At 38.8% G+C, this 26,276-nt stretch overlaps 3 protein-coding genes across 7 annotated transcripts; 1 reads left to right on the top strand and 2 right to left on the bottom strand.

Moving 5' to 3' along the window:
- Positions 1-4,329: 4,329 nt before the first annotated feature.
- On the bottom strand, positions 4,330-5,466 carry tex36 (testis expressed 36). Its single transcript, XM_026190897.1, has 4 exons — positions 5,311-5,466; positions 5,082-5,222; positions 4,865-4,939; positions 4,330-4,763 (listed from the first exon to the last, which is right to left on the bottom strand). The coding sequence occupies exons 1-4, from the start codon at positions 5,359-5,361 to the stop codon at positions 4,443-4,445; spliced, it is 588 nt and encodes a 195-aa protein (XP_026046682.1). The 5' UTR covers positions 5,362-5,466; the 3' UTR covers positions 4,330-4,442.
- Positions 5,467-5,899: 433 nt separating this feature from the next.
- On the bottom strand, positions 5,900-12,287 carry LOC113035003 (autophagy-related protein 16-1). 2 transcript variants are annotated; one of them, XM_026190229.1, is made up of 8 exons: positions 12,235-12,287; positions 11,664-11,762; positions 11,521-11,584; positions 11,317-11,401; positions 10,933-11,006; positions 10,312-10,563; positions 10,064-10,182; positions 5,900-6,289 (listed from the first exon to the last, which is right to left on the bottom strand). In XM_026190229.1, the coding sequence occupies exons 2-8, from the start codon at positions 11,749-11,751 to the stop codon at positions 6,216-6,218; spliced, it is 756 nt and encodes a 251-aa protein (XP_026046014.1). In that variant the 5' UTR covers positions 11,752-11,762; positions 12,235-12,287; the 3' UTR covers positions 5,900-6,215. The 2 variants fall into 2 exon arrangements, with proteins under 2 accessions (XP_026046014.1, XP_026046013.1); XM_026190228.1 differs by lacking the exon at positions 12,235-12,287 and having other exon boundaries at positions 11,664-12,174.
- Positions 11,334-26,106, top strand: edrf1 (erythroid differentiation regulatory factor 1). 4 transcript variants are annotated; one of them, XM_026190225.1, is made up of 26 exons: positions 11,334-11,495; positions 12,940-13,039; positions 13,876-14,084; positions 14,901-14,967; positions 15,053-15,178; positions 15,638-15,762; positions 15,871-16,015; positions 16,130-16,231; positions 16,361-16,482; positions 17,430-17,541; positions 18,510-18,657; positions 18,742-18,853; positions 19,265-19,376; positions 20,117-20,398; positions 20,536-20,607; positions 21,071-21,218; positions 21,313-21,507; positions 21,637-21,837; positions 21,992-22,210; positions 22,328-22,554; positions 22,691-22,849; positions 23,546-23,695; positions 23,958-24,111; positions 24,253-24,368; positions 24,654-24,826; positions 25,266-26,106. In XM_026190225.1, the coding sequence occupies exons 2-26, from the start codon at positions 12,941-12,943 to the stop codon at positions 25,429-25,431; spliced, it is 3,741 nt and encodes a 1,246-aa protein (XP_026046010.1). In that variant the 5' UTR covers positions 11,334-11,495; position 12,940; the 3' UTR covers positions 25,432-26,106. The 4 variants fall into 4 exon arrangements, with proteins under 4 accessions (XP_026046010.1, XP_026046009.1, XP_026046011.1 ...); XM_026190224.1 differs by lacking the exon at positions 11,334-11,495 and adding an exon at positions 12,564-12,640; XM_026190226.1 differs by lacking the exon at positions 11,334-11,495 and having other exon boundaries at positions 12,917-13,039.
- The last annotated feature ends 170 nt before the right edge of the window (positions 26,107-26,276 follow it).

Below are 26,276 nucleotides of genomic sequence, written 5' to 3'. Positions count from 1 at the left end.
ATCAGTGTGCATAACTCCGCTACTTTTACACTGGCTACATCATTTACATCTTTCGTCCTTCCCAAGGAGGAGAAGTGCATTTAATTTAAGTTCAACTTCACCACTAGAAGACTTTATCCACAGCTAAAATGTGGAGATCATGTTAAATTGAGATTTTAACAACTTGTGACACATTCCACACATTGTAATGAGCGGCTCATGGCAGTGTAATTTACATTTGATAATAATGTCAGATTCATGGGAATATGCCATTGTACACTTAGTAGACACACAGTGAAGCAGTTTGTGCTTTTTAGATGGCACAAAATCTCATGATAATAACAATGGCCACACTCACATCTAATTATATTTCTCTGCATTAAGGCTTCTGTCATATCCGTTAAAGGACATAAGAATGCCTTCATTGCCTCATATTTATGCCTTCAATAGAATGCAAATGAGGCAGATTTACCCGTTTGACTGGAAAATAAGTGTGAAAATGGTTAATTAGACTTGTTGTGAGGTCTGCAGCAGGAAATAGAATGCTGTGATTATGAGATGTTGAAGCAGTTTTCAGGGCTGACTATATAAACAGTTACATACAGTATGCGGCGGGGCTGAAAGCAGGAAGTTACACAGGCTCTCTGTCGGAGCAGAAAATAGAATCTCCGTATTTTAGCTGTGTCACTTTGCTCTTCCTATGAGAAGACTGAGGCAGCCTTCACTTGTTGACATATTTTTGATCAGCTTCCTGTATGAATGACCCCCTTTTGTTCAAGTATGAAACACTGCATAAGCACTCTTGGATGTGTGTGTGTGGCCTATCTTTGGTTCTGTACATTGCATTATGCCTTTTACTAATGAGATTAAAATGTGGTTATGAAGGAGCAGTGTGGTGGAACTAAGAGGTGGAGCTTCTTAAGCAGTGATGAAACACTTGGTAACATTGTGCACATGCAGCAATCGAGTCAAAGCTTTTGGGGCTATAAAAGTGTGTTTCTGAAGAAAACTATCCTCTGTGGTTTGTGCATTGTTTCCCCTTATTTTAAATATATAACAAAAGACAAAAAATCAAGAATGCATAAGGCTTATTTTGCTTGAAAAACAGCTCATTTTTCTTCATGTTGCTATTTAATTACAGATACAACAGCTATGAATGCCTTCATGTAAAGCATGCATTATAAATTCATCCATCCTTGTATAAACTACTTGCTTGTTCTTTCTCTGGTGGGATACTTGAACAGACTGCTGTCTTTGTTTACAACCAGGCTAATGTAATTATTCTCACCACCTACGCACAAATTAACATGCAAGCCTTGTCGGAGGTTTGAAAAATGCATGGGGGAATGTGATTTAATGCAAGGATAGGCCTGATCTTTTGAGGCAGCGTCTCGATCGGAGCCTGGCGGACCTCACAGCTGCAGCACAGAAAAGAACTGCAGCTAACATGCTCCAAAGTACTCTGTTAAGGCACACATGCACAGTGCAAAGACACACACACTCAGGCAAACACAGAGCTTCCCAGCTGGGTTTTAGCAGGGGAACTCTTATCTCAACTGAACAAACTCTTCAAGTGATGGGAATGTTCTCAGGATGTTATCTAGTCCTCTGTGGAAATGAGATAGCCAGCCACCTTTATCACCACCCTCAGACTCAGGAGGGCCCCTGACCGTTACTGCAACAAGGACCACTAAGGCTGCCAGGGGACACCAACCAACTGGCTGCTGAAAAAATAACACTGCCAGGGAATTGGAAGCACTGCAAGAGAAATGACTGACAGGAGATTGGAAGGAGTCTTAAAGTTTGGGTGTAGTTTAACCCAGCCAATTCGAAAGACTTTTGGACTCTATAGTTGCTGTTTAGACTATGTGCTGAGTGTTTGAACAAGATTAAGTGTTAGGCATAAGGAAAAGCCCTACCGTGAGCCTTGACATCGTATCAAAAAAGATATTGAAAGTGGGGTGAAAAATCGAAAGAAGTCAAGATAGCTAGACGTAGTTATAATTGGCAAAAGAATAAACAGAAATAAAAAATCTTTGAGATATGCGATTTAACCGCAGCATCTCCATAGCAACTCTCTTTCAAGTTACATCTTTAATGAATAGGTAATGCACAAAATGAAAAATGCACAACTTCATAATGTCAGAACGGATGCCAAAACTGATGTGGGATTTACAAAAAAAGGAAGGTAGATCTTGTTTGACAAAAACCAATTTTGCTGCACACAACAGAATGTGTCAAAACAGCGCAGCAGCCTTTTTTTGGAAAAGAAAACACACAAGCACACACGCATACACGCACACAATGTACCATGGCAACACAAATCTTCCTTCTGTTGCTGTTATTTTGACTGTCTGGCAAATCCACCTCTTGTTTTCAAAGCATTTTTTTCTCTAACAGGTGCAAAACCTCTCAACTCAACACATCAAAGAGACACATGCACCTGTGAATAAATCACAGCAAATGGTAAGAATCCAGACTAGGGCCTCCACCAACACCAAAGAGGTAGGATTCAAAGTGACTGATTTAATATTCATGAAGTGCAAGGCTTTGGTGGTTGAATGCTTGTTTACTGAGATGTGCCTTTTGTCCTTGGGAGAAGGATTGATTTTCTACCATGCAACTGTATTTACATATACTTGCCGGCTACGTGATGTAACAGGCATGCAGTAACACACTAAACATGGTACATACAGTACGCACAGCCTGACACGACTAATGATTGGCATGTTATTTCAGCGTTCTCACTCTTCTGTCGAGTATTAAAAGCCTTACTGCTCTTCTGACAGAGCTAATGAGACTTTATGATTTTGAAGTGTTGGTGGCTTCTGTGCGGAGGAGTTGTTCAAGTTGTGGCAAGTCCAAAGAAAAGTGCAGTCTGCGAAATGCACCCACAGGGACAGAGGTGCCAGACAACCAGTCGAGACCAGGAACAACCAACCATCAAACCAGAGCACAGGTGTTTTTCCTTAATAAGCGCTTCTTTCTCTCTCATCAGCAACACTGCTGGCCTTCACAAAATATTTGACAATAGTTTAGGCAAAATAGCAAAATGCTCCAGGCTGTTGTCTCAGTGACATGGCAGAAATAGGGTTAAAACAGACCTGGAAACCATCAAAAGTAATCTCCTCATCAGACATCCCCCTCCTAATTGTGCACCTGCATCAGGGGATCGTTTTTTCTGACGGCGATGTGTCAGATAATCTCAAAGTGAAATCGCAAAAGGCCCACAGATTCACACAAACATCTCTCAGCCATCTTGTCTGAGAAAAGACTGAGGTCTGCTTCACCTTTTAAAAGTGAAACAAACGCCTACAAGGTCAGCGTGGTATGTGGATCAGCTAATTACAACAGCTGAAAGAAAGCTTGTGAGAAAAATCCATCTCCCCGGTGAGTATTTAAAGAAAGAAAGCAGCTGGTCAGAGCATGCTCTGGAGAAAACATCAGCTATTGGAGAGAGTGGTCGGGGACACTCTTCACTTAAGTGCTTTTCTCTGAGCAGTGCTCGCTGTCATTGGCTCCCACGCTTCCTCCTCTCTCTTTATGGGCTGCACACACACATATCCATCCTTTTCATCCCCTGGGGTGAAACAAGCCCATGCATTATGACTCAAATCAAACTTAATTTATTTCGCATGCTCTAATTGAATATCTCCATGTTGATATGTATTGAATAAAAATAGCAGGATCATTTTTCTAATTATTCCTCCCCCCCCCCCCCTCCCACATTTTCTCTCACAGAACATGCATATTACACAGGGGTTTTGTGGCTATTACATTTTTCATACAACTTGGCCCTTGAACAATGAACAACTCACTGGCTAGGCAGGCCAAATGGCTCATGTAACCCTGCTGCCCTCTGCTGGCAAAACTGTGAACCACCAACAGTCCTCACGTAGACTAATAGTGGCACTCAAATCAGGCCTGTGCACACTGATGTTCAGATGCATCCATAGCTACGTTAACTCAGCTTATGCTAACTTGAGTTCAAATAACATTGTGCTACATTGCTATATTGCGTTTATGAAATGTTTGTAGCAACTTTGGCACATTTAATAGAGTCAACATTAGCTGATAGTTCATTCTTCTGCCTGAGGCTGACTGAACTCTCAACAGTTGAGATACAAAAAGTACCTGCCATTGATTCTGATCATTTTATCACCAGCCTTACAATATTAGAAATACAGAGATAAAATCACTTAAGTACTAGCAAAAGTATTGAAGTAGTTTTTGCAGGTTCTAAACTTTGAAAGTAATCACTTTGCATAGTTTCTATGGAATAAATGTTACTTAAACTATGTTAATGCTTTTTCCAATCTTGGAACATTTGATATTGAGTATGCTGTGGGATAAATCTTGGTTCACAATTTTTAATGGATTACAGCTCATATGCAAGTGAAGGAAGCTCTGTGCATGCTATGGCCCCCTAATGATGCCATCTGGGCATTAAATGTAAGAATATCTTAAGGCTTGGATGGTGTTGAGCAGTTGGTAGCTGCCAGCACTTGCAGGGTGTCAGACTGGTCAGAATCGTCTCGTCCGAACCACATAAACGTCTCCCCCGCCTGTGCCAAAGCTGCCTCTGCAGACTTCTGCCTGTGGTTGTGAGGGAAGCGCCGGTTTCTGGATGCAGAATCAACAACCTCCTTCACTATGAAGTCACTCTGGTAGGCTGTGGCGTTCCCTCGAGTCTCTTTGGTGCTATTGTCAGTTCCACCATGGCACAGGCAGAAACGGGAGATATGCTGTCTGCGATCATCAAGACACTTCCTTCTTCCCACACTCTGAAGTACATCAACATAGAATAGACACGGTCCCCTTTTAAAGGTATAATGTGGTGAATCTTGTGTTCAGCAAAACCTTGAACCTTTCACTACATACTTACATGAGAGAATACAATGACGTCGTCTTTTAAGGCGTGCTTGTTGTCATGGTCTGAGAAGGGATACTCTCTGGATTTCTGCAAGTTAACCCATAAAACTCATACTGGGAGAGCAACTAAATACAGAACTGTGATAGCAAGTCCAAGAAAAACTATCAAGGCCACTGGCAGTGACTATGATATCAAAAGCAGTAAGGCCATGCCTTATCTACATACACACCTGCTGACTTTTCCATTTAGGATAGCGTTGAAAGTTTAAAGCCTGAGGCAACGATGACTTCACTTGAGTCAGCATGATCCCAGTGCTTGTACAGTTCTCTCCAGTCTTTGTCTCATTTTCTGATAAACCTGGATGAGCAAACTGGGAACAAAATGAAAGAAAACCTAATTACACATCTAGGTTTAGAATGCTATGATTTAATTAAACCAATGAAATGAAGACTTCTTACCCATTTGCAATCAGTGCTCACTGAAAAATGACGCTTTCCGCCTTTTACCATTTTTCCACTACAGCTTGAGGTGTTTAGACCACAATCAGTAAAACCAAACACGCACTCCACAAACTGTGCAACTTAACTACTAATGCCAACACTGGTGACCATGGAAACAGGCAGCAAACAAACTGCAATCAGATCCTAGAGATCAGAAACTGAATTCTGATGATTAAAACAAAACAAAAAACAACCCCAAAACATTTTGAAATATTTCAGATTTGTAATCAAACAGAATGAGAAATACACCACAATGAAATTCTTAGTATTTAATCAGTTAAGGAATACAACATGCAATGTTTAAAATAATAGTCTTTGTTCAGGAGAGGGGATTTAAAAAAAAAAAAAAAAAGTCTCTTTATTTTCTTTTACAGGTGATAAAGAAGACAGTAACACATAATTACATACAAGAGTGTGCAGTAAACTAACACTGAGCTTGATTTTTCAAAATTACTAAATGTTTAATTCGTTGAACAGTAATTAAAATGTTAAAAAAAAAAAAACAACAACTGAAAACTATATGAAGTTGTTTCAAAGGTTAACTGATTAAAAGAATAATAATCGTAGAACCGGAAGGGTTTGATGCATTGATCATGAAGATGATGTCCACATGTGATCAGCTAAACTTCAGGGTGACTTGTGATGTGAAACTAGGCACTCTAACTATACGTCACAAACAAATTTGCATAGTATAGTGGATCTTTAAATATATTTTTAGATAAATAATAAAAATAGATCCATGTGAGCAATTTATCCTAACATTTGCAAAGAAAAACCAACTACATTTTCATTATTTATGTCATCATTTCATCTATAAGCACTGGGGAGAAAAAAAGTGTTCTCCCTGCGATCTGAAGGGAATATTAGGCCTGTGGTGGACCTGAGATGTGACACTGGTCTGGGAGTCCACTGTGCATATCTGTTGGATTATTGATCCCTGAGGACAAGATAGGCAGACACAAAACAATTACCACTGATTCTTTTGACCAAACATTGAATTAAAGGTCTTGAGCTGTAGATTAAAGTGGTGGGGGAAAAAAAGACTTTAATGTATTCGCTATTATTGCAACATTCATACATTTTAGAATTCATTTTAAAATCTTGGTACTGACTTTTAAAGCTTTGAATTGTGATGCCCCTGCCTACATTTCTGATCTGTTAGAACCCCACGCTCCCTCTCGCAGCCTGAGATCATCTAATCAAAGGCTGCTGCTAGTCCCACGAACACGTTTTAAGACCAGAGGAGAGAGATCTTTTAGAGCGGTGGCCTCCAGGTTGTGGAATGCTCTCCCTCCATCATTACATTGCATTGATTGCATTTATTCTTTTAAAAAGCAGCTTAAGACTCATTTATTTAGACTGGCTTTTAATTAGATTTGTGCTGAATGTTTGATTGTGCTATTTTTTTTGTTTACCTGTTTTTATTTTACTGTGAAGGACTTTGTAGTTTTTATGCTGTGAAGAGTGCTATATAAATAAATTGAATTGGAAAAAAAATCTTGCTCAAAAATAGCATTATATCAAAGTGGTTGCATATGAATTTCCTATTAAATCCTTAACTACCATTAGGTTTTATTAGTAGCTGGGTCCAAGAGTTCATATTCAGTACTTCATGTACTGTAACTCTTATGAAGTTGCCACTGCTATCTAGTTAGATGGTTAAAAGCAAACAAACAAAAAAAATATCATTTTGCACTATTGTCTCATTTTTTCATTAGCACACTTGTCTTTAACCTACGACCTAAAGCTTCTTAATTTAAAGAGCAAAAAGGACGGCCTAAAAGTCAGCCATTTGTTTGCATCTAATGTGTGTATTGTTTTGTATTGTATCTTTATTTGTTTCAGACATATAAAACAAAAAACAATATATACACACTACATATATTTTCATTTACAGATACGAATATATATGTAGATATACACACACACACACACACGTATGTGTTCAGATAAACAAAAAATATATAATGAAATAAAACAAAATCGTCTGACATAATGTAACAATGTTTGGTCTGAAAAGGAGTAGGAAGAAGTATGAACATACTTATTAATTCCTACCCCTGCTCAACATCTTATTGATCCCACATAATTCACCTAATTCCCATCATCACATACTCCACACGATACACGAGGAGAACCTATATAAACTTGGCTACCGTGACTGATATAATTTGGATATAATTTGATATTTTTATACATACAATGGGTGATCATCTTTATCGGTATCATATTCTTCCAAAATCAGTTTTCGAAGTATTTTCATGAACTTACTAATTCCTGAGCATTGCTGTAGATCTATAGTAAAACTATTCCACAGTTTTACCCCATAAATAGTGACACAAAAGGTTTTAACCTTTGACCGTGCTTTAAGAATCCTTAGATTCAATTTCCCCCTCAATTCATAGTCTCCTTCTCTGTCATAGAACATCCTCTGTATATTTCCTGGTAACATATTGTATCTGGCCTTGTACATAATTTTTGCAGTTTTATATTTTATAAGATCCATAAACTTCAGTATTTTTAATTTCAAAAACATGATGTTAGTATGGTCTCTAAATCCTGCTTTATTAATCATCCTGATTGCTTTTTTTTGAATTTTACATATTGGTTGAAGTGCAGTTTTATATGTGTTTCCCCAAATTTCCACACAGTATTCCAAATATGGCAATATAAGTGAACAATAAAGTACCCGGAGTGATTTGGAAGGCAAAAAATATTTAACTTTACTTAGTACGGAGATGCTTCTTGACAGTTTGGCTTGTATATGCTTTATGTGAGGTTTCCAGCAGATTTTGTTATCTATTATCACACCCAGAAATTTTGTATCCGAAACTTGCTCTATTTCAACATTGTTTACTAATAATTTTGCTCCTGCATCTTTTTTACAATTGCCGAATAACATAAATGTAGTTTTTTCCAAATTTAATGATAGCTTATTTCTATCAAACCATGTTTTCAGTTTAATCATTTCTTGTGTGACAATTTCCAAAAGCTGCTGTAAGTTCTCTCCAGCACAAAAAATATTTGTATCATCTGCAAATAGAATAAACTGTAGTATATCTGATGTTCTGCATATATCATTGATATAGAGGATAAACAGCTTTGGTCCCAATACTGACCCCTGCGGAACTCCACAAACAATGTCCATACACTCTGACTGATATTCCCCAATTTTCACAAATTGCTGCCTGTCTCTCAAATAACTCTTTACCCATTCTAACACCACTCCTCTAATGCCGTAGTACTCCAGTTTATCAAGTAATATGTCATGATTAATTGTGTCAAAAGCTTTTTTTAGGTCAATGAATACACTAACTATACACTGTCTTTTATCTATATTGTTGGTGATATTTTCGATCAGTTCCATTAATGCCAATGATGTTGATCTATTTGATCTGAAACCATACTGACTATCCGTTATTATTTTGTGTTTATCTATAAATTTGTCAAGTCTATTACTAAAGACTTTTTCCAGTATTTTTGAAAATTGAGAAAGTAGAGAGACAGGCCTATAATTTGTGAATTGGTGTCTGTCACCATTTTTAAACAGTGGTGTTACTTTAGCTGTTTTCATTTGTTTTGGGAATGTACCAGTTTGTAAGGACAAATTGCAAATGTGTGTTAAGGGTTTGGAAATGCCCTCTATCACTCTCTTAACGATTTCCATATCAATGTCGTCAGAGTCTGTAGAGTTTTTTGTTTGTGATTTCCCAACAATATCAATGATTTCCATTTCTTCCACCACCGTTAAGAACATTGAATGAGGATTGCGGTCAATGAGTCTAGTTTCTTTCTCTACATAATCTGTTATATCAGGAATTGTTTCAGCCAAGTCTGGCCCAACACTTACAAAGAATTTATTGAACTCATTTACCACATCTCTCATATTAGTAATATTTCTATCATTATTTGCGAAATACAAAGGATAGTCTGCCTGCCCCGAGCCCTTTTTGATGATGGTATTGAATGTTTTCCAGATCCCTTTAATATTATTTTTATTCATAATCAGTAATTTTTCATAGTATTCCTTTTTACATGACCTTAAATACTCGTTAATTTATTTTTATATTTCTTGTATTTATTTTCAGCTTCTGTGCTTCTGTTCATTATAAATTCTCTGTATAAGGTATTTTTCTTCTTACATGCATTTTGCAATCCTTTTGTAATCCATGGGCACTCTGCATATTTTTGTTTTTTACTGTATTTCCTTACTGGGCAATGACTATTATATAACAGTTTAAATTTTCCTAAAAAAATCTCATAAGCTTTATCAATATTTTTTTCCTTATACAGCATCTCCCATTCTTGCTTGAGTAAATCACTTTTGAATGCGTTTATTGACTCTTCTGTTCTCACTCGTTTGTATTTTATTGTGTTTTGCTGTTTAACCTTCCTGTAATTGCTGTTATACACTATAAAAACAGGTAGATGATCACTGATGTCATTAATTAGGAGACCACTTATGGTTCTATTTTCTATTTCATTAGTAAATATATTGTCTATTAGGGTTGCCGACTGTGCTGTAATCCTGCTGGGCTTAGTGATCACTGGAAAAAGTCCCAAGCTATACATTGTATTAATAAATTCCTCTGTCGCTCTCTGCTTGTTTGGATTTAGTAGATCTATGTTAAAATCCCCACAAATGAACATGACTTTTTGATTTGTCCTAATGAATGTTAATATGTGTTAATATCTATATGCAGATTCTTACTCTGAATGGCTGATGTAGACTGTGCTGCATCACTTGAAGAATTGGTCGGCGTGGGCTCATGCTCTTTCCCCACACCTTTCTGGAGGTGCTTCTTCAGATGTTTGGTCAAATGTTGCCACCTGGTAAAAGGGAGCAGTCCCAGACAACTTTTAAGCTTTAAAGTGTGACCATGCTATCATATAAAGTTAACATATTTAAACTTTTGAGCTTTGCAAGTCACACAGAAACTCCTGAACTCATTATCTCACCTTGCCTGAGTGATGTTGTAATTATTCAGCCTGTCCGCTTCCTTTATTTTCTCCTCCATCCATCGCTGTAATAGCCGTTCTTTCTCTCTCAGTGCATCTGCAAGAGCTTCCTTTAGGCACTGCTGATCCACACGCAGGGCTGCTAACTCTTTGGATTGACACTCTATGGTGAACTCATATTCTGAAAGGGCTTCCTTCAGGGTGTTACTCCCTTTAGCCAGAGTAAGTGCCTCTTGATGGAACTGAGACACACTGTAACAGCAAAGTATTATAATGGTGACGAACTGATCCCTTATATTCTGAATACAAAATCCCAACAATCGGCCTAACCTGGAAAATTATACTTCTTTATTTCAGTGGTTCAGTATTCCTACGAATATAAAATAAATTTATTATATGACCAAATTAACTGTTTACTACTCTAGGATTAATTGGCAACATATTGACTAATTATGGGGAAACTCAATTTGAAAAATACCTTTACTAGATCTGAAATATACCGTGAATTAACACTTTCCTCAATCTGGTCCATCATGTGTTGCTTTTACATTGTCTGTGTCACCTAGTGTGTTTTTTTAATCTTGGAATCATAGTCAGTACTAACCAAGGTATTTGAATTACCGTGATTGCCAGTACTGTACTTCATCTTCTTTGAGATGGAGGACGGTGGTAAGGTCGGAGACAGTTTGAGATAACTGGGTAGGCAAAACAAAGGGTGAAGTGACCCAGATCAAAAGCAGACAACAGCACACACCCATTAAAGATGATTATTAAAGTATTTTCTCCACTCCTCTGAACCAGTTGCAATAATGAATGTTTATTTATTTATTCATTTTTTAAAATAAAGGTCAAATGCTCTGAAAGTTGTTTCATATTGTGAGATGTGGTGTTCATGCATATCAGTGCAAATATGCTGCTCTGCATTTTACGTAAACGTCTTCCCTGTAGTAGAAAGTTTGAGCCGCTGGGGCGTTTAATCATTGGATTACTCCTCATTTAACCCACCTTATCTACCAGGTGCTCACTCTCTCTCAGCCGGAGTCGAAGCAGTGTGGCGTTTCCCCCAACCTCAACTCCATGTCTTTCTAAACTGAAAATAAAAACAAGTGAGCAGATTTAAAATACTTTACAAAAAAAAAAATCAAGCAGAGGACAAACCGATCAGCGCAAACGCCAGATGTAGGGTAAGTTAAATTCTGCATTTCTAACCTCTGAGACTGAACATCAGCCAAAATCTCGTCGCGAAGTTCAAAGCGTTCCTCCAGCTGAGACACTAAAAGAAAACAGGCAGACGTCCTTAGGCTCTGATAGGGAGGACAGCATCAAGAGAGGCAGAGAAAAGTTAATCTTACAGCTTGTGAAAACGCCAACAAAGGGGAGCTTTTCTCTGTGGTCTCTATGCTGCAGCCCTTGGCGCACGTGATTCTTCCAACTTCCCATTATAATGGACACTTTAAGGAAAAACCTGTCACGTTTGCGCATCCAGTATAGACTATACTAAAGCAGCTGGATCACAGCGTCTTCTGCCCTCACATGAAGTCTGTGTCATCCACGCAGGAATTAAATGCACTCAGCAAAGTTTCACAGCTCCTCCCTTTTCACTCACCAGCTTGACATTCCACTACTGGCTAGACATTCTTACAAGGATCCCTATTATATTATATTATATTATATTATATTATATTATATTATGGACAGCAGAAACATTAGTACTCGAATATAATAATTACTTAGATGCTTAAATTGTCCCTCCACTGCTAATATTTTCATGACTTATCATCTCATAATTTATAAAAATATCCCTGCACCTAAATGCTTTTGTTTGAGATGCTTTTTTACATATTTAAAAAAAGTATCACAACTTTTTACAGGTTTTTAACAGCTAAATACCTGAACAGAATTGCACTGGAATTGTTTGCGTACCTCACACTGAATCAAATTGTTTAAAAAGAGAAAAGTCACACCACATGCAAAGCTCACGTTAAATTAAAAACAATGGTGTGAACAGGGAATTTCAGAATAAAAGGTATCAGAAGAATGTGCTCCACTTTTCCAGAAAGAACTTATGAAAACACTTCCGGTTCATCTATTTTTCACAATAAATCGTTTCAGATAAAATATTTTTCCTTTACTAAAACAAATATCTAAAGTTATAGCTTTAAAATGTAAATGTAAAGATGTTATTATTATTGAAAAGTTTTATTCTTCGAAACAACTGATAAAATTAGTTTTGTAACTCTTTTTGCCTTGAAACAGGAAGTTGTTGTTGGCTTATTGCTAGCGCTTGCGACTGCTCTGTCAATAGACTGGCTGCAGGCTACAGGCTTGTGTAAGTAGTCACGGAGCTAAGAGCTAAACATTAGTCGTTTACAAAGCAAGGAAAACTGTTCGCCTTCGTGTCGTTTAGGTTTAATTAGTCTAGTGAAACTTCCATTTTACAGCTTTACGTGCCAGGGTTTCTTTATCGAGGAGCTAGCTTGTCAAGCTAACTAACTTTGCCAACATGTTGACTTACCTCATTCGTTATTCGACTGATGTATAGACGGTCCACGGCTTGTCGAAGCCATGGATATGTTATTTGTTTATTAAATCGGAGTTGTTTGGTGAATTAGATCTTTGTATGTCCAGTATGAGCGCATCAGCTGGAGACGGAGAGCCTTGCACCCCCTTGGATAATGCAAAGGAAGAAGTCAGTGGTCCTACCTGCACTGGAGACAACAGTAAACATGTAAGTAACTAGTCTGCAAGGATAATCTACCATCTAGTATGTAGTATGTTGTCATGTATAACACTCTTTAATTAGTATTTGAAGTGCTAATGTTGAGTTAGGCTACAGTGGATTTATAGTGCCATCTGTAAACATCCTATAACTTTAGTGAGAGTGGGAAGCAGGTGAAGGAGAGCCTGATGAGGTGGATGAATGCTCTGGAGAGAAGAATGAAGGTCAAGAAAAGCAAGACATAATACATGTGAGTGAATAAGAGCGAGACAGGTGACAGGGGAGCGAGACAGTGTAGATGAAAGGAGTAGAAGTAGTGAAGGTAAAGGATTCCATATGCCTGGGGTCATCATCATCAAGTAACGGACAGTACACAAGAGCATTGAAGAAGTGAGTGCAAACAGGGTGGAGTGGGTGAAGAGGAGTTCCAGGTGTGATTAGTGATAAAAGGACATCAAAAAGGCCTACAAACCTACTGTGATATATGGTTTGGAGACCGCGACACTGACAAAAAGGGCATTTGGGCATTTGCAGGAGAGAGATAGTGGATTTACTGGGCAAAAGATGTTAAATATGGAGCTGGAGGAAAAAAGACAACCAATGAGATTTGTGGAAGCAGTAAAGGAGGAAATGCAGAGAGTTGGTTTGACAGAGTATAATGGTACAGATGGGTTGAAAGGAGGCAGACGATCCACTGTGGTGATCCTAAAAGGGTGCAGCTGACAGAAGAACATCAGTGTGCATACTATACTCATGATAATCAACTGCCAGACATATCCTTATTTAAATGTTACTCTGTCAGTGCTGTCCATTCATTCTCACAAGCTTGATATTGTTATTTTTAGGAATCCTCAATATGCTCAGGCAGCAGTGAAATAAAAAGCCGTGCTGTGGTCAAGTACTGCGCAGCCCCACCACCTACCAGCTATGCCCTCCTGCAGGAAAAGACCGACTTGAAGCTACCTCCTGCCAACTGGCTGAGAGAAAACCCCCAGCTGGGCAGCGCTGGGACCACTATATTAGGATCTAGCAGCAAGAGCAAGCCCTTTTCCAGGTATAATTTAGAAAAGGGGGCACGGGTTTAGTTTTTATGGGAAAGATTGAATTTGAATTGGTGTCGAGCTCATGACTGAGGTAGATAGGCACCACTTTTATCATTACACCAAGTATTAAATCTTTTGCTTAAATGTAATTTGCGAAATGGTTAACTATATGGCAAAAATAACTAAAGAGGGCACAGCATGAGTCAGAACCAAATGCAGTTAAAATTATGGATAGGTACACACTGGACAATGCAAATGCCCAATGTATACTTTGGCTTTCACCACCACTGGTGTGGGTGTGTCTGAATGAAATCATAAGAAACAAGAAATTCAGAAAAAAATGTTAGTTATATCTTATTACCTTATTTAAAAAAAATGGTTTACTTCTCAAGATTACATTTATGAGGATATGCAGCTTTAATACATTCAGTTCTATTTCTTCGAGATGTTGCGACTATGTCTGGATGAGAGAAGAAACTAGGTAAAGTTTCTATTAGCAGCAGATATTCTTTTCCTAATTGTGAAAATCTGCTTAGCAGATCACCTGTGTTACTGGTCCTTATGCACTTGTGGAGACCCATGAAGACTGATACTCTATCCGCAATAAACGAGGTGTGGAATGGAGTATAGCATAGTTGCAAAACTATGGTTCAAACTCACAGTGGAGGACTTTTCACTACATAATTCAAAGTACTAAAACCCCCCAAGCTGCTGCACTTTCATTTAGGATGTGAGTGGGTAAATTATGGATACGCTTGAAGACGAAGACTTTAATTATTGCTATGCAGTTAGTTTGTATTGAGTAAACTGTTTTTCTTCTTTTGCAGTTTTGGGATGGCGTACGAGTTCATCGACTGCATCGGAGATGATGTTGATGTGGTTTCAGACTCAGAGGTTTGTGGAGCTGCTGCAGAGCTATTTCTTTGTTAGCTTCAGAGGCATGCAGTTGATGTTAACAGAATTCTTTTTTTACCTTCAGAACATCAAGAAGCTTTTGAAAATTCCCTACAGCAAGTCCCATCTGAGTATGGCAGTTCATCGTGTGGGGAGGACTTTGCTTTTAGATGAGCTGGACATTCAAGAGCTTTTCATGAGATCCTCTCAGGTACAGCCGAGCGACACTTTTTAAAATCAAGAGGATATTGCCTCCATTATTAATTTTAACTGTGAAGTAAGGGGCATCTATCAATGTTTAACATAAAAGCTTGATGAATAGGGAGTCCCAATGGATATTTTTCCAGTGATTGATTTATTTATTTTTGTGTTATTTATTTCCTGTTCCTGTTTCAGAGAAAATACATTTTTACAGAACTCTAAAACTGATGTTTTAGATTTAGTAAAAACATTGAGAACATTTCACCCTGTGCAAAATTGATGTGACACAACAGATTAGTTTCGCCCACTGAAATGTGTAAATGCAATTTTTATTTTTATTTTTTTGACAATATGCTGAAGTGAATATTGGCTAGTACCAATATTAAAATTATTATTATTGTTATTAATCATGGTAGTAACTGTTAAGTGAATATATTATTTAACTCTCAATGCAACTTATGTGTTGTAGACAGGAGACTGGACATGGCTGAAGGAGTTTTACCAGCGGCTAATAGATCAGAAGTGGCAGAGAAAAAAGAAGAGTAAAGAGCACTGGTATCAAAAAGCAATCCTGTCAAAGTTTCTCTATTATAGGTGAGGAGTTGGCTTTGTTCGAATAAATGCTGGAGTTGAACGAGAGTTATTCTTCAATCTGATAGTAAAACAACTTTTTTGTTTTCGTTATTGTTTTGTTTCTTGCAGTATAAATGGTGATGGGGCTGCTGAGCCTCAATCAGATGGCCTGAATGAAGGAGAGGAGGACAGTGGTGCTGATGAGTTCAGCTCTTCATGGCCTACAGCCTTCACTAGCACGTCTAATGCAGAAGAATCAGAAGCTCCCAAACAGGTAAGTTAAGCTTTTAGTCATCTCTGGAATTAAATTTTGTATTTGTTCCACATTCAAAAGTATTTTGTGTCACATGAGATGAAATAAAAATGAAGTGTGCTGTTAAATGTGCAGGAAAGTGTTACCGTCGACAGCAGTTTTGCTTTGGGCCAGGTGACCTCTGTTCCTAAAGAGCAAAACCTCCCGACAATCTTCAACGAAGGAGAGAACGGCCAGGTAACACAATCTTTTCATCCTTCCTTAATAGTATAATACTACAGCTAAAAGCACATGCCCTGTGTCTACATGTATCTTCTGATTTTTTATTTTTTATTTTTTTACACTTTGATGTCCCTTGCATGACAGGGTTTAAGAAATGACTTTGTACGAAACATCATGTGGACTTTTGAAGACATACACATGTTGGTTGGGTCCAACATGCCTATTTTCGGTGGTGGTCGTTATCCTGCCGTCAGTCTGAGACTCAGGTAGGATTTTAATTCATTGGTTCCTACCCAGGATCTGAAATTAGCACTCGTTAGGAGCTAAATGACAGTGCAGTCATGCATTTTAATTGTATTTCAATTTGATTCTTTTAGCTCCTTCTGGGTATTTGTCTCACCAACATAATGTTAAATTATTCTTATGACATAATGAAACAGTTATGTAATAGGTTGGCATACATTATGTAGGGCAGCGGTCCCCAACCCCCGGGCCTCGGACCGGTACCGGTCCATGACTCGTTTGGTACCGGGCCGCGAGAGTTGAGGCTCAGGTGTGAAATGTGTGGTTTTCAGGGTTTTTATCGGTTTTCAGCGTTATTTTGTTACCGTTTTTATCGTTAACTCAGCTTTCCTGGGTCTTTTCACGTGTGTTATGAATAAATCTTCTTTTTTTCGGTACCAGTACTAGTTTTATTTTGTTGTATTTATCCGCGACACCTTAAAGGCCGGTCCGTGAAAATATTGTCGGGCATAAACCGGTCCGTGGCACATAAAAGGTTGGAGACTGCTGATGTAGGGCATCATAGCATGTAAATATTGTTCCTAGAGTCATCTAACACATGACCCTACGCTGTGTCACTGCATCATTTCATGTCTGGCACTGATCACCACCTGCACTCATGTATATATCTTTCTACGTAGCATTCATAATTCTTATTCTCATGTATATATCACATGTATATCTCATGCACATATCTTTCTTTCTACATAGCACTTTAATTCTTATTGTTTGCACTGAAGCACCGCAGCAAATGCCTAATGTTGTAAACCTCAACATCTGGCAATAAACCCATTCTGATTCTGATTCTGATCTTTTAATTTAGGATAACTGACTTTAAGAGATGCACCAGCATCATTGGATTCATCCTGCTACATCCTTCCTGCTCCGTCTCAAACATCGAACTCTGTGTTTTGTTTTTGTTTTTTTTCAGGGACAACAATAAACCAATCAACATTCTGACAGGTATCGACTACTGGCTTGATAATCTGATGTGTAACGTCCCAGAACTTGTCATGTGTTTTCACGTTAATGGCATTGTTCAGGTAAGCTAAAATATTTCATACAGTAGCCATGCCTAATAGAAAATCATTAGATAAGATGATGGTACTTGGTACTTACAATTTTAATATTGATTTGTTCATCTGAGTGGTGGCTGCTGGAATAAAGCTATTTGCATAATGTGTTTTTGAGAATTTGGGACTATAAGGCTTCATCCAGAAGGAGGAGACTGTAACTCGCTGCGCAGAGATATTTGAAATTGTTCTATACTGTATGTAAGAATATAATACAACAGCACAAGAGACATTAAGGGTGCAGTGGTAAATAAAATCCTGCTTGTCCTTTTGAGATTTAATTTAAGAAGGCCTCCACAGCTTAACAATCAGCAGGCTTATGGCTTCTTTTAATCAATAACACATGTTCATTAATTAAGTTCATTTTGTGTGTCAGGTCTAAGCTGCAAATGTCATTGGGGAGTAAAACACGAACCACAAGCCTAGGCAGTGCCTGTGCCTGTATGTAATGCACTTGGTCGATGTTTCCACCAAGTTTCACTAAAGAGCAGTGTGTACAGCATATATGATCCAATTAGTTTTTGGAGCAAATCTCTGCATAAATTAGTTTTTTAAATCAGGGGAAAAATTGCCCTTAGACTTAGTCTACAAGTTCAAAACGATTTCACATTAAAAGACAAACATGTTGGAATGAAAAATCTGTTAAATGTGAGCTAATTGGTTTAATTAAAAGGATATGTGTGAATGTAATATAGTGAGAGGAATACATAGTTCAACTTCATGCTTACGCAAGAGGTTCTCCCATATGCAATTGGTGATCCAATTAAATGGTGGTAATCCTTACTGAAACAATTTGCATATTAATTAGGATAAAGTTTTTCTTTGCTTGTGGGAAAAATAAATAAATAAATAAAACAACAAGTATTGTGAGCATAAGCAGTTTGTGCTGTGGTGCTCATGGTGGGAAATTTTCTCATTGTTTTTGATTTTTACTTCAGAAATACGAGATGATAAAAACAGAGGACATCCCTCATCTGGAGAACTCGACTTTCTCCACGAGAGTCGTGAAAGACATCGCCCAAAATGTCCTTTCTTTCCTGAAGTCCAACTGCACTAAGGAGGGTCACACGTACTGGCTTTTCAAAGGTGGGGGGAAAAGTGAGCAGGAATGATCTAAAAGTTGTATTATTTTGAAAAAGTGTTTTCTAAAGTAATTTCTTAAATCCACAGCCAGTGGGAGTGACATTGTGAAGCTTTATGATCTTACAACTCTGTGTGAGGAGGCTGAGGAAGAGAAATATCAGAATCCCTTCACTCTTCCTGTGGCTGTATTATTATACAAGTAAGTATCTAAGACAGACAATACGAGCGGCCTTGTGTTGTAGGAGTCCTGCAGCTGTGAAAAGTGGTTGTAAAGTTTGAAGTGTGGGGGTGGGTGTTTGGATAGCACTGACACCTCACAGCGAGAAGATTCAGGGTGTAAACCAGTTGAATAGATGTGTGGAGTTCGCTTGTTGTCACGTGACTGCAGTTTTTATCCAGGTGCAGTTTAACAGCTGTCATGTTAGTTTGATTTCTTCTAAATTGGCCTGAGATGAGGATGTGAATGACATCTGTCTCTGTGTGATAGCCCTTTGATAAACTGTTGAGCTTTGTAAGGTGTAAATCAAATTAAACCAGTAGTTACCGGGCATGCTAGTACGTCAGTGTGTTCTGGTTGTTTTAACTTTATGTTCATGTGTGTGTGACACAGAGTGGCCAGCAACTTGATGCTAAACGCGCGACAAAACAGAAAGCACTATGGCACAATCAGAACTCTGCTGCTAAACTGTGTCAAACTTCTACATCAAGACAGACATCCTCAGGTAGGTGCAGATTTTCAGACAAATGAGAAAGTCGATACTCTTTCCAAGTTAATAACAGGTTGTTTTACGGTGGCCCTGAAAGGTCAAATGAACTGCAACTTAAGAAAACACCAGCAAAATAGAAAAAATGCTGCAAAAGGTGACAAAGCACAACAGAAGTTGAATAAAACACAAAGGAAGTAGAAAAAACCTGCGACAGACTGGCCACCTGTTCAGGTGTACCCTGCCTCTCGCCCTAAGACAGCTGGGATAGGCTCCATCACCCCCGAGACCCTGAAAAGGATGAGCGGAAGAGAATTGATGGATGGAAGTAGAAAAAACAATGGAAGTGTTTCTGAAGGACTGCACTGAGACACGGTTAAAAGAAGCAGAGGCTTCATGAATGTTGTGAGGGAGAAGAAGTGTGCTTTTGCAGTGTTTTTCTATTCGCTGCTGTTTTAAGTTAAAAATAATATTTAAATTTAATACTAAACACTAACAGTGTGAGCCTCTTAAAATGTGGAGCGATGGACTTGTGGTATAAAGAGGCAAATTTTAGATGACTTTGTCCAACTATTAATGGATCTAAGTCCTTACTATCTTTCTCCTGCTTCTTCTTTGATATTCTTATTTTCGTATGTATATTCAGACAGTGGAGAAAATGCAATGTGAAACCACTTGACTAACTCTGAGTATGCCATTACTTAGATTTGATTGAACTTGACTTCAGCCCTGATCTCCTCTGTCTTCTGTCTGCTCAGATCATTGCCTCTGCCCACTATATGCTGTCAGAGCTGTTCCAGCTCGACGAGCCTCTTGAAGAAGATGGAGGGGAGTCGCTGCGGGCCGGTGGTTCAGAGGACAGCTACAGTGACGAAGACAGGGAGGAGGAAGAAGAGGAGGATCTGACGGAGGACAGCGATGATGATGGTTCCTACAGTAACTGCTCCAGCCCGCAGGATGATAGCAAAGCGGTGGCTGTGATCCGCTCTGTAGGGGAGCTCTCAGTCCCGGAGAAGTATAGATCCACTCACCAGATCAGAGTGAGTGAATCTGTAAAAGTTTCCACAGCCTTCTTAGCATCGACTGAATGGTGGAAAGTGGAGTACAGAAATAAATATCTTTATATACATACAAACTAATATTTTCTTTTTCTTTTTTTTTTTTTAAACTTCTTCAGCCAAGTTGTGCTTTCCCCGTTTCTCAAGACAAGGAAGAGAGATGCAGACTTGTCCTGAGCTATGTGCTTAAGGTGACTTTCTAAATGTTTAATGTGAATGTTTGTTTGCCTGCAGTGCAAAAAAAATGTGACTTTTCAAAAAGTTTGACATTCTCTTCTCTATTAAAGGGCAAATACACCTACACACATTTACACATCAAAGTCTTCTTGCAGCTCTTGGTTTATAAACTGTTTTGTTAAACTGCCTGAAGTGATCTCAGTGTCTGTTTGGTTTGTCTGATGTTTAAAAATTGGGGGAAAAAGTGTGGTTTTGAAAAGAAGTGAGGTTGTCAGATGTCTGTAGACGGTGTCCCATCTCTGCTACAGACAAGCAGCTTCAGGCTACAATAACTGCTACTGCCTGGATCTGTTATTGGACTGTTGGTGGTCAAGATGCATTATGTATAAAAGTCTAGGTGTCAATTTGGACACGTCGAAACGATATGTTACTAAATTGATTGGATACAGTTTTGTAATGCTGTAACATAATCCACAGGGATTAAAGGCGGTGGATGGCAGCATCAAGAAAGAGAGCGATCTTCCAGCTGCTGACCCCAACACACCCATCCCTCTCAAATATGAAGACAGAAGTGCTACTGGAGCCTGTGCAACTGAGAAAGGCATCTCTCTCCTGCTTGAAAGGGGTAAAAACAACTTATAATACTGCAGAAGAAAACGTGATATAGACAAACATGGTTTTCACTGAGGCTTCCTTTTCCTGTCTTCTTGCTTTTTAAGCAGCAGGTCCCTTGCAAGGGGAGCCGAAGCACACAACACGCTCAGGGATGATCCCCGGCTCCTGGCAGCATCATATGAAGCTGAAACTCTTCTTCAAAGCCTCAAAGGCCTACTACGTCCTCTCTGATGCGGCCACTAACTTGCTGAAGTATGGGCGAGCGTTGCGTTACATCAAGCTATCTCTGCAGTGTTATGGTGAGGTTCTTTAACTGTTTCATAATCAATTAATTGAAACTTAAACTACATTTCTTTGTTGTTTAATTTTAATCTCGACAGTGACAAAGTTTCTTCAAAATTGTCTTCTTCCATCCCCTCATCTTCCAGATGCCTATTGTTCAGTGAGCGGTACACTGCACCCACATGTGCTGCTGTTTCACAGCCAGTGCCTGTCTCTGTGTGGGGACATCCAGCTGATGTTGGCTCAAAATGCAAACAACAGAGCAGCTTACCTGGAGGAATACAGCTACCAGACCAAAGAGGACCAGGAGATTCTGCACAGCCTGCACAGAGAGAGCAGCTGCCAGGGTCAGTCTCTAAAGAGAAATTCAGTATATTGATATTCCTGCTGCTATGGTGTGCAGTGTCTTAAATATTTCACTGTCTTCAAAGTCATTCACAATAAATTGTTTAGCAAAATGTCCTAAAAAGTATTCCATTCCTTTTATTCTCTATCTACTAGCCTTCAGCATGGCAACAGACCTAGCGATGGACCCAGAGTACCAGCTGTTTGTTAGCAGCAAGTGCTATGAGGCAGCATATGAACTACTTGTCTCTGAGCCTTTGAAAGATCTTACTTCAGATCAGCTGAGTCAGGTTCTCAAACGACTGGGGAACATACGCAATGAGATGGGAGTCTATTACATGAACCAGGCTGCAGCCATGCAGGCTGAGAAAGAGGGTAAGTTACATTACAGCAAATGCAGTTTGTTTAAAAGAGTACGGCGAGAGTTATTCTTTCTTTTTCTTTTTTTTGTAGTATATCACCAGCCTTTTTATTCTCCTGTTCCCCTTCTAGTGAAGAAGTCTGTGTCTGCAGCAGAGCAGGAGATGTGGAAAAAGAGCTTTGGCTTCTTTGAGAAAGGGATGAAGGACTTTGAAGCCATTGGGGACAGCACTAACACAGCCTTACTGCTGTGTAATACTGGCAGGCTGATGAGAATCTGTGCCCAGGCCCACTGTAACCTCTCTGGCGATGAAGGCAGAGGAGAGTTTTCACCTGAAGAGGCTCTTTACTACAACAAGGTGCCACACTGACGTTTTCTTAAATTCTTGATTAAGTGTTCTTACTAACACTCTGCTTTTTTTGTTTTTTTTCAACCATCTGTCTCACTGCATCTTGACTGTGCCTAATCATACTATCTTTGCAATATTACCTCAGGCTATAGACTACTACCTGCAGGCCATGAAAGCATTGGCAAGCAGAGAGAAGCACTCAGCAGTGTGGGACAGTGTAAACTGGGAATTGTCCACTACGTACTTCACACTGGCCACCCTTCTGCAGGACTACGCCCCAGTATCCAGGAAGGCCCAGGAACAGGTGGGTTTTAACACATTTGGAGCTAGGTAGAATATTAAGGCTTTAACACATTTTACATTATTAAGGATATCAAAATCATACTTGCATATATTTTTGGCTAGTTTACACGGTACATGCAATTTATATTCACTGCAGTTCTCCCTCTTTTGCTAATGATGCATGTGTGGACACCTTCCCTTTGTTATCAGATCACTTTGGTCTACTTGTCTGACTTGTAGCCTTTTTGTGTCAGGACCAGCTCTGCGCTGATAAAGGGACACACACTGTGCATGAATTGGGTCAGCAAACACCACACACCCCACTTGAATAATCATTATAGTGAATCTTTGGCTGGAAAATGATTTCAGTCCATTAGTCACTCTTGTTGGTAGCACTTCAGTTTACAGCTTTATCCTTGCTATGCTGAATCTCTCACACTTGCAGCTGAGAAAGAATTCCTCATTTCGCCAAAAAAAGCAAGGACAAGATTTTTTTTTGGGGGGGGGGGTATTTTTGTTTATCTGCTTTGTTTTGTTGTTTGTTTGTTTTTTATGTTTTTATCATATTGTATTATACCTGATATCATCATTTCTCAGCCATGAAAGTAAATAAATATTGTGTTTTAATCATATTTTCATCACATTTACAAGTACATTTTATTTCTTATTTTTCATACACAGTAATTTTTTATTTATCCATTCCTGTTTGTCTTACCAGATTGAGCGAGAGGTGACCGAAGCAATGATGAAGTCTCTCAAGTACTGCGACCTGCAGACTGACTCTGCTCGGCAGCCACTCTACCAGTACAGAGCCGCCACCATCCACCACCGCTTGGCTTCTATGTACCACAGCTGTTTTCGCAATCAGGTGGGAAGTTATGTAAAATTATAGAACAGTGGAAAACCATTCTCCTTTCCAATGTCTTGGATGCTCTTTGTGTTAATAATTGGCATTTCTTGGCTCAATGCTTTTTATGCATGCCAAAAATAAAATATGTGACTCTGGGTAAGGAAACGACGTTCACGCTGACTAGAAAAGAACAGAAGTGGGATACGCTGCCTGTCTTTATACTTGTAGCGGTATAATGAGCTGATGGATGTCTGTGTTTCTGGCTGTAATTGTGTGACAGGTGGGGGATGAACACTTGAGAAAGCAGCATCGGAGCTTGGCAGAGCTTCACTACAGCAAGGCTGTCAGTTTATTCCTCAGCCTCAAAGACGCACCCTGCGAGCTGCTCCGCACGTTACTGGAGAGGGTGGCTTTTGCTGAGTTTACGATGGCAGGTGCGCAGCTATTCATTATGATGACTATCACAATGTTGGCTGCAATGTTTTGTTTTATTTTTGTCAGATGAGGGTTGAATTGAAAAACAGTGTTTCTTTTCAAAGCCTCTTTTGATAATTCTTCATGTTGTTTGTCCACAGGTCAGAACAGCAGCACAGCTAAGCTGAAGAGCCTGACTGGGGCAATAGAGATCATGACAGAAACCCGCCATGCTTTCCAGCTGATTCATAAAGAGCTACAGGAGGAGCAGACAGAGGTGAGTTTCACAGTAGCTCATGGAGGATTTTTCCTGGCTCAGGGGTGTGATTTATGCACTTAAGCATACAGCACAGGCAGGGAGTTTCAAATTCCTTATTTAACAAAAATCTAAGTGTTTTCTGACCATTTAATAAATCGAATGAGTGTATATTATGTTAATGAAGCCCCAGTAACCCCATTACAGCTAAATTCTTCTGAGTAGTAAAAATAACTTGGTGGAAATGACTGAATTTGTAAAGCTTTGGTAACATACAGTCTTTTCCTTCTACTTCTTGTTCCATAGTTGAATGAAACAGACTCTGCTGAGTCAGCAGAGTCTTCCGACGTAGCCAATGGCCCAATGGCAGGACTGAACCTCCAGGAAGTGATGAAGTTAATTGGCGTATTTGAGCCCAGTTTCTCCTTCCTGCTCCTGCAGGTGATCAAACTGATGACGACAGCGAAACGTAAACCAAGGTGAGCTCCAGTATGAAAGCTGGTTAGGAAATCTACTTAAATTTTACACAGACCTTTATTTTAATATCAGTCTTTAATGTCACTGCCTTATTGCTTACCATCATGAGATGGCAAGAAGCTATTGCTGTAAAACAGCCATAAAATAATAAAAGAAACCCATTGGGACTAGATCAAACTTTTAGGGAAAAGTTCCTGGATTTAATGAAACAAGAAACATTTAAAGGTGATATAATAAAGCTAAAATAGATCATACTCTTTACTGTTTATCACATTGTAATAATTAAGTAGCGGTCCTACCTGACAGTATACGGGTACAGCAACATTTACTATGACTACATGAAATGTATTTAAAAAGGAAAAAACAAGAACAAAAGAGATTAATTGTGAATTTAAGCAACCTTTTCATCTGCCCTTTTGAACTCTTTCATCTTTATTGCAGCAATAAGGACGATGAGCTGCTGAAAACCTATAAGAATGTATACTCCAAGCTGCTTCGTGCTGAGAAAAACGCTCCTCTTGTCAGCCGCGTCGAACTCTACGTTGAGCTCCTGCAGCAGCTGATGCAGCGGACAGGAAGTGACGACACAGGCACACGCAAGCCATAACAAGGAAGACGCTCAAGAATCTGACTCTGCTCTCTGGACCTCGCCGAACTTCCAGGGTACATTTTGGAGAAGACTTGACATCCTCAAAGATGCGATGATATAAAATAATGGCTTGTAGTCACAATAACAGGCAAACACTCAGGCCAACCTGTCTTACTCTGAATTACAGTCTCAAGGCTAACTTCACCTCCAGCGCCTTCATCTTTTTCTAACATTTGCATCACAGGTTTTAAACTGTACATTTTTGTGAAGACTTGTAAATTCAGATGCTATTATTTAATTTTATGATGGCTTAGCTAGTTTTAGGTCACTTCTAAAGCTCTTACGCATTTATGACTGTACCAAACATCTAAAATTATTATTATTTTATTTTTATTTTTTTTCTACAGACACAAAAAATGTGATGACAATTTAAAAGCGGTTATTACCAAATGTAAATGCAACACAAAGGAGCTTAAAAATAACAAGCTTAGCAAAATATTCTTTTCAATTTAATTGGCGTTTTTGATATTCAATAATGCCAGTGAAGCTGTGAATAAAATAAACTGATGTGTGACAGGCTTAAATAAGCTAAAACGTGTTATTTGCTTTTCCAAAAACTAGAATGTGCAATAAATTGGAAGCATACAGTGGAAGCTTTAGAGGTTAGTTCGTCCACAGTGCTGTTGAGGGTTTTTTTTTTTTTTTTTTTAAATCAGCATGGTTTGCTGTGGGATGATAATAATAAAATGTTTTTGAATTTCATACTGTGATATATTGTTTTCTCTTAAATTGTTGCTTGCTAACGATATGCATTTGACACCAGTTTGCAAAAGTACTGTATCTCTGGGAAAAAAAAAAAAAAA

Source organism: Astatotilapia calliptera, chromosome 13 (genome assembly GCF_900246225.1).
Source record: "Astatotilapia calliptera chromosome 13, fAstCal1.2, whole genome shotgun sequence".
Taxonomy (NCBI): Eukaryota; Metazoa; Chordata; class Actinopteri; order Cichliformes; family Cichlidae; genus Astatotilapia; species Astatotilapia calliptera.
This window is presented reverse-complemented; position numbering and strand designations above follow the sequence as displayed.

Coding starts and splice junctions, on each gene's coding strand:
- tex36 (XM_026190897.1), bottom strand. CDS start 5,361: ATGGTAAAAGGCGGAAAGCGTCATTTTTCAGTGAGCACTGATTGCAAA. Junction 5,223..5,310: donor TGAGCACTGATTGCAAATGG/GTAAGAAGTCTT, acceptor TTTTGTTCCCAG/TTTGCTCATCCAGGTTTATC. Junction 4,940..5,081: donor CTAAATGGAAAAGTCAGCAG/GTGTGTATGTAG, acceptor GTTAACTTGCAG/AAATCCAGAGAGTATCCCTT.
- LOC113035003 (XM_026190228.1), bottom strand. CDS start 11,793: ATGCGCAAACGTGACAGGTTTTTCCTTAAAGTGTCCATTATAATGGGA. Junction 11,007..11,316: donor GTGAGCACCTGGTAGATAAG/GTGGGTTAAATG, acceptor TTGCCTACCCAG/TTATCTCAAACTGTCTCCGA. Junction 10,183..10,311: donor TACAACATCACTCAGGCAAG/GTGAGATAATGA, acceptor CCCTTTTACCAG/GTGGCAACATTTGACCAAAC.
- edrf1 (XM_026190226.1), top strand. CDS start 12,932: ATGTCCAGTATGAGCGCATCAGCTGGAGACGGAGAGCCTTGCACCCCC. Junction 15,179..15,637: donor TTTTCATGAGATCCTCTCAG/GTACAGCCGAGC, acceptor TATGTGTTGTAG/ACAGGAGACTGGACATGGCT. Junction 22,850..23,545: donor CCAGGAAGGCCCAGGAACAG/GTGGGTTTTAAC, acceptor TTGTCTTACCAG/ATTGAGCGAGAGGTGACCGA.